The sequence below is a fragment of the Pistacia vera genome, unplaced genomic scaffold (genome assembly GCF_008641045.1).
Source record: "Pistacia vera cultivar Batoury unplaced genomic scaffold, PisVer_v2 Contig292, whole genome shotgun sequence".
NCBI lineage: Eukaryota > Viridiplantae > Streptophyta > Magnoliopsida > Sapindales > Anacardiaceae > Pistacia > Pistacia vera.
This window is the reverse complement of record NW_022196104.1, coordinates 1,081,533-1,087,921: the sequence shown is the minus strand read 5'-3', so window position 1 is coordinate 1,087,921 and position 6,389 is coordinate 1,081,533. Positions and strand designations below refer to the sequence as shown.

At 31.9% G+C, this 6,389-nt stretch overlaps 1 protein-coding gene across 1 annotated transcript; it reads left to right on the top strand.

The window, feature by feature from the left end:
• The first annotated feature begins 5,338 nt into the window (after nt 1-5,338).
• Nucleotides 5,339-6,019, top strand: LOC116134984 (flowering-promoting factor 1-like protein 2). The gene has a single exon (XM_031420667.1). It carries the CDS (start codon nt 5,438-5,440, stop codon nt 5,792-5,794), a length of 357 nt encoding a protein of 118 aa, XP_031276527.1. The 5' UTR covers nt 5,339-5,437; the 3' UTR covers nt 5,795-6,019.
• Nucleotides 6,020-6,389: the final 370 nt, after the last annotated feature.

Here is a 6,389-nt window from a genome sequence, read left to right as displayed (position 1 = left end):
CTCTTATTTAATTTTGTTTTTTGAACTCAGGACTCTGATTTGCTGAAGAAGAAGAGTCTTGAGGCTGTTTATATATTAAAAAATATAGCTAAAATTAATAAAGAAAATGATTCATTAACAAATCCTTTCATATGTCGGGTGGCACTGAAACTTTATCCACATAGATTAGTAGTAGAGAAGCAGTTTAATTAATTTAATATTGAACTTAATTAGTTAACAAATTTCACAATTCAGTAATCTGTTTCAAACTATGGAGTTTGGCTGATTAAGGCGGTTTTCAATTTAAGGATTTGTTACCCCAAATACAAAACAGATTCCCTTTTTTTTTAATAAATAAGTCTATATTTTGATAATTTGTTGCACAACCGAATTTAATAAGATTTGTAAACAAATACAAATATGTGCTTTAGTTAATTTATTAATAGGAAACTACTAAATTAAACTACCTCTTATTGATCGGGTAGTTCAATAAGAACTCTTGAGTGTATTATTCAAGAGATTTTGAGTTCGAGTCTTTTCTCGATTACTAATAGAGATATTCTCTAGAGCTCTTACCCAATCTGTAGTTCTAGGATTTCAAGAGATTTTTTGAGGGAAAAAAAAAAAAAACACTACTAAATTATATGGTAAATCATTTACCTCATTTTAATTATTGGCTGTAGTTCAGACAATTTTCAGAACATTATCTAATTTAGTAAAATTTTCTTGCATGAAAGAATAACAAGATTTTGAAAAAACAGGACATATACACATAAAGGGCCTGGGAAGATATTTTGGTCTGGATGCAAAGTGGGCTGTTGCCATGTTCATAGATAATTCGAAGAACAGGCACAGTTAAATGGGCCTAAGAATAAATGTATGAATGAATATAGTACTAGTGGAATATTTAAAATTCCATTAGCTTTTGCTTTTCCTAAACCAGAATGAATATAGTAGTGGAAGTCAGTGGATCACTACTTCAAATCGAAGTTTCTTCAGTTCTCTTATTCTTATATTGGGAATCTCATGAATGAATGAATTAATTATTTTAGACAAAAGTCAGAGGGGAAGGCTATATTTTAAATTAAATCTAGATGTATATAACTATATAGGCTTTGCATATATGTATATATATATGCATGACGGCTGCCGCCAACTGCATCAGATGAATGATAAACAATCTAAAACTGTTCCTTGCTTTAGGGAGATGACATATGATCCATATGGACCATATGATATGAGCTTAAACTTTAAAGTAGTCGATTTGAATGAAAAATCCTATTACTTTGTGGACGACTTCTACTTAATTCCCAGATTAAACCTGTATAAATGCTTAATGTTTTAGACAAAAACTCTGTAGTAAAACAATCGTATACATACGATCACAGTATGTTAATACATTTTATAGTAGTGGATATGTTTAAAGAAACTTTTCATGATAAATAAGGCCACATTCGATAGATCAGGAAGAGCCACGTTAAAGTATGTAACTTGGATGCACTATATGATAGGATAAAAGCTTTCTCTATACTTTTTGTATATTTGCTTGAAATAATGGGTTGGACCTCATGGAATCATCAAGGCTGTATATATAATTTGCTTTTATCTTTCCATCTTTTATGGGATGAAATAATTAATAGAACCACTTATAATGCATAAGTAAGCTAAACATTCCCTAGCCACTCATCGTCTATTAAGGTGTATGTGGTGTATAATTTTTTATCTCGAAACATTAAAATTCAATTGAAAGAGATATTTGAATTATAAAATTTCAAGTTAGTAATAAGGAATAGATCCCTTTTTTCTCATTCACTCTCCTTATTAATATATGTGAAAGGGAATATGGCATCAACATGAAATTTGGTAAGGAAAAAGAAATATAATTAAAACAAAGCCTATACTATAGTGTATAGCCTGGTATAATATTAATGTTGGTTTGCTCCTTTCAATTTAATTATTTGCATTATTCCATTAAGCTAGATTTGCAAAAGGTACTTCTTACTAATACAGGTTAAACATTTATATACCTCATCTAAAACCCTGGTTAACTTTTGTATTATTCTCTTAATAATCTTCTTTTTAAAGTGACTAATACGTTACTGAGTACATATGCTGATTGCTGCCAGCTACCTAATAACTAAATGCCTTTTCTATAATAATCTCTCCCTTCCAGTTTACTTTGTGTTAAATAATTCATGTTCTCTATAAACTTCTTTTTAATGGTACTTATACCACCAAGGAAAGGACCAATAGATATGTAAACCCATGCATCTCTCTCTTTCTCTCTCATTAAAGCAGCAATTAATCTAATCTAATCTAACCATGCATGCATGCATATGAATTCAACGCTCTCTATATACATATATATAATATATAAAGCAATTAAAAACCATGTAACAAAACTGTATAAATTAGAATTGGTGGACGATCAGAGAGAGGGTTTGAGCGAAATTATGAATGCATGATTGCAATTAATTAAGTTTAATTAGAAGGCAATTAGTTAAGTATATACGATATGTCATGAAGATGAGGTTACATGGTTTTGATGGCATGAAGAAGCCATAGATTTCAAGTGGGTTCTATTCTACCTTTTGGATGATTCTCTTCTCATTTTAAAAGGGGAGATAAAAAGATAAAAGCATAAGATAAAGTTCGTGGTGCACGATGAAATTTTGTGAATTATATTGTCCCCACTAAATTCCTTCTCATTTATAACCTGGATAAAAAAGGAGAGAGTAACAATTAAAAAGATGATTGTATAATAAAGAAGATATGAAGGAGATATCGATTTCTCTTTTTCTAAATGAATTAAAGGAAAATTCTTTTCTGAGCTGGTTTTGTCTTCCAAAATTCAAACAAACTCAATAAACTGACATACTGAATCATTGACATGGCAATTAGATAAATATGAAATGGATCATGAATCTATTTGCCAACTAAGCCACATTTCAACTCTCACTTCTCTTCTTCCGTAGATAACACCTACCTTCCACACTACTTATATTTTTTCAATTTCTGATCGATCCCATCTCTAAAGATTTTTCCATTCCATTTAACCGAAAAGACTTATAATGTTCATTTTTATTGGTTTACTGTTAAATATAAAGCATGAGTTGGAGTCTTATTATCGGCTACCATGATTCCTTGGAAGCATCTAGAAGTAGAAGTAAAGTGTGGTACCATCTTTGATTGAAGGAGGGATTATATATATATCCATTGTTTTGATGAGAAGGAAAGTCGCATGATCGAAGCTATAAAGTTAATACTTTTATCCAAAACTAAAAGACAAGGAAGGAATGGCAGATGGAAGTTTGTGATTGGGTAGAATGAGATAATTAAAAATGAAAAGACGAAAACACAGAGATTTTGGCATCACTTAAGATTTCCTAAGGAATGGGGATAATGAAAGGTCGGTTTCATTTAGGACCTTGTGGCTTGTATAAAGAGGAACATTGATAAGTTAATGGTTGTGGCTTGAATGGGTAAAGGGCTTACAAGTTTTCTGCATGCCACGGGAACATTGGATTCACTGTTCACCTTTAATATGTAAGTATATAACCCAGGACCACCGCTGATTTCCATTATAGCCTTCCTTCTATCAACTATTCTTTTTTCTTCTCTACATTTTTCATTCGGATTAGGATGTGAATCATAAATAAATGAAAACGCAGAAGTCTGTAATGAGATCATTAAAAGTTTTAAGAAAGCTCATAAAACTTATATATACATAGCTATAGCATTCTCTTTTGATCTATTTTAACTATCTTTATTCAACTTCATCATCAACTTCCAACAAGTTAATTATATGTAAACCCAATTGGGAATTCTATCACAAACTGATCATCTCTGGATGGAAGATTGATCACTATATGTTTCAGGGAATCTATTGAGTTGAAGGAAATAAACTTACAGTTGGTATCTTCATAGCAGTATTATTTGACAAGTCTGAAAGGAGGACAACTTGATGAGTTGATGTTGCTTTTTATTTTTTTTATTTTTTTGGGGTCAGAAGTTGTCGTTGCTATTGATCGATTTGACAAGACCAGTGAGGGTGCTGTTGGGGAGGACCATTTAGCCCATGTGATAACATGTGGGCAATGTAGAAATTAATATTTTTCTGCATCAAAACATATACCAGAGACGCCATCTGTACATGAAGGGATCATCCATAACTAATTTGATAATATTGTTGATTAAAACCTAGCCATCGTAGTGGTCCTTCCTTCTTTAAGACTCTCGCTCACTTCTCTTGACTAGAATCCTTATCAAGTTTCCTGATTAATTAAGCTTCTGTACATAAAAGCATTTCGAATATATACTGATATTTCCTCTAATAATTAATCAGCAGTAAAATCCTTTCATCAACTTGACTTGAATATAATATATTAGCAGAAGATCATATAAAAATGCTCATGCCAATAAAATAGGAATATCCCATTAGATTTAGTTCATGAGACACGTTAAAACTTATTCTAAGTTTAGAATATTGCAGGATTCTCTAAAGGTAAAGGCATTCACAAAGTTAATAATAATTAAACAAAAAAAATGAGCTCCACATCTTCTAAAAAATAGTATATAACCTCTTCCTCAATCCTCATATTGCTTTAATCTAATATTCATCAACAAGCTTAATTTTAATTATCATGCCATTATGTAACCCAGCTGTAAACAAGCTTAACCAGAATGGATTGTACAAATTTCAGAGTTAATAAAGCATTAATTATTGGATAATTATACAAAAGGCAGTATAGATAAGGCAGCCTTGGCGTTTTAATTAATTAGAAAAGGCAAAGAGCAAAAACAACAAAAGGATATATCTTTAAGGTTTTGATATAATTATGTATCTATCCCAATGATAAGTAACCAATGAAGAAAGAACCCAAAAGCTAAAAGCTCCTTTCAGTACTTGCCGAACCCACTATACCATAATCACAATTCTATTGCACTCTCTTCACGTGGACATCTCGTGGTTTTTCCATATATCAAAAATAACTTTCATTGATTGACTTTTTGAGACTATATTTTAGTTCTTCTACTAACTTATAATAAAGATTCCATATTCTAAAGCAAATGAAAGCCTACTCATCAACATAGAAACAGAAAAGAGATTCTTCTCAACCCATGCCACACCCCCATGGATGGTTCCTGTGCCCTAAATTAAACCCCAGAAGCATCTATGTACCCTTTTATTTAAACTATTTTGGACCCACGATATCTTGATTCTCTACCAAAGCTAAACATGGTCATCGTCAACTTTTTTTTAATTAATACTCACCCCACTTTCAGTATTTTCTTCTTGTTTTTATTTGCCTCTTTAACACATATATATACCCCTTCCTCTCTCTCATTTCCTCACCATCAAACAAACTCACTTCACATTCTTCTTCTTCTTCACTTCTACTTATAATAACCAAAACCCTATTCATTCACTTCACACATTTGGTTATTTCAAAACACTATGTCTGGAGTTTGGAAGTTTAACCCCAGGAATGGCGTCATTCGTCTTGTCGAAAACCCTCAAGCTGAATCATCATCCTCATCCTCATCCTCATCATCATCCGGGAAAAGAAAGGTTTTGGTGTATTTACCAACAGGTGAAGTGGTGTCTTCTTATTCTTCACTTGAAAAAATCTTGAAAGGTTTAGGCTGGGAAAGGTATTATGGAGGTGACCCTGATCTCTTCCAGTTCCACAAACACTCTTCCATTGATCTCATCTCTCTTCCTCGTGACTTCTCCAAGTTCAATTCCACCAGCGTTTACATGTATGATATTGTCGTCAAGAATCCCAATATCTTCCATGTTCGCGATATGTGATTTGATCCATCACCCACCAGCTCTATCTATGTATGCATGCATGCATTTAATTCTCATCTCATCATCATTTACATTCTAGTGTTTGCAGTGTGATTTATATTTTCTTTTTTGAATTATTAGGCATTAATTGTATCGTTGTACGTGTATTTGTATTTGTACGCATGGTTCTTCTAGGGTTGATCAGGGTTTCTGTAGGCTCCTTGTTTCCTACAAATAAAATTGAAATTGGTGTTTGTGTTTGTGTAATCGTTTTCACTTTACTTTACAAAACTTTGAACAAAAACAAATTTATGATAGTTTCATTGTCTCCTTGTGAAGACACTCAGTCCACTTAATATCAATGAGATTTGATTAACCCGTACGTTAGAGTATGACAAAAATAGTTAAAATACACTAGAGAAGCTGCATTTTGGAATCGATACTAAATCGATTTCAGAACAAAGTAGAAATCTGTAAAACACAAGCCAACAAACAAAGATAGAATATCTCCATAAATCAAATATTACTAACCAAGTAATTAGTTTTAACTATTTTGATGACAGTGACCTAAAAGTTACGACAAAATCATTTTCGATCTTTCAAGGAGCAAGAGAAT

What these genes read in the sequence shown, in the direction of transcription:
- LOC116134984 (XM_031420667.1), top strand. Translation starts at nt 5,438, where the DNA reads ATGTCTGGAGTTTGGAAGTTTAACCCCAGGAATGGCGTCATTCGTCTT.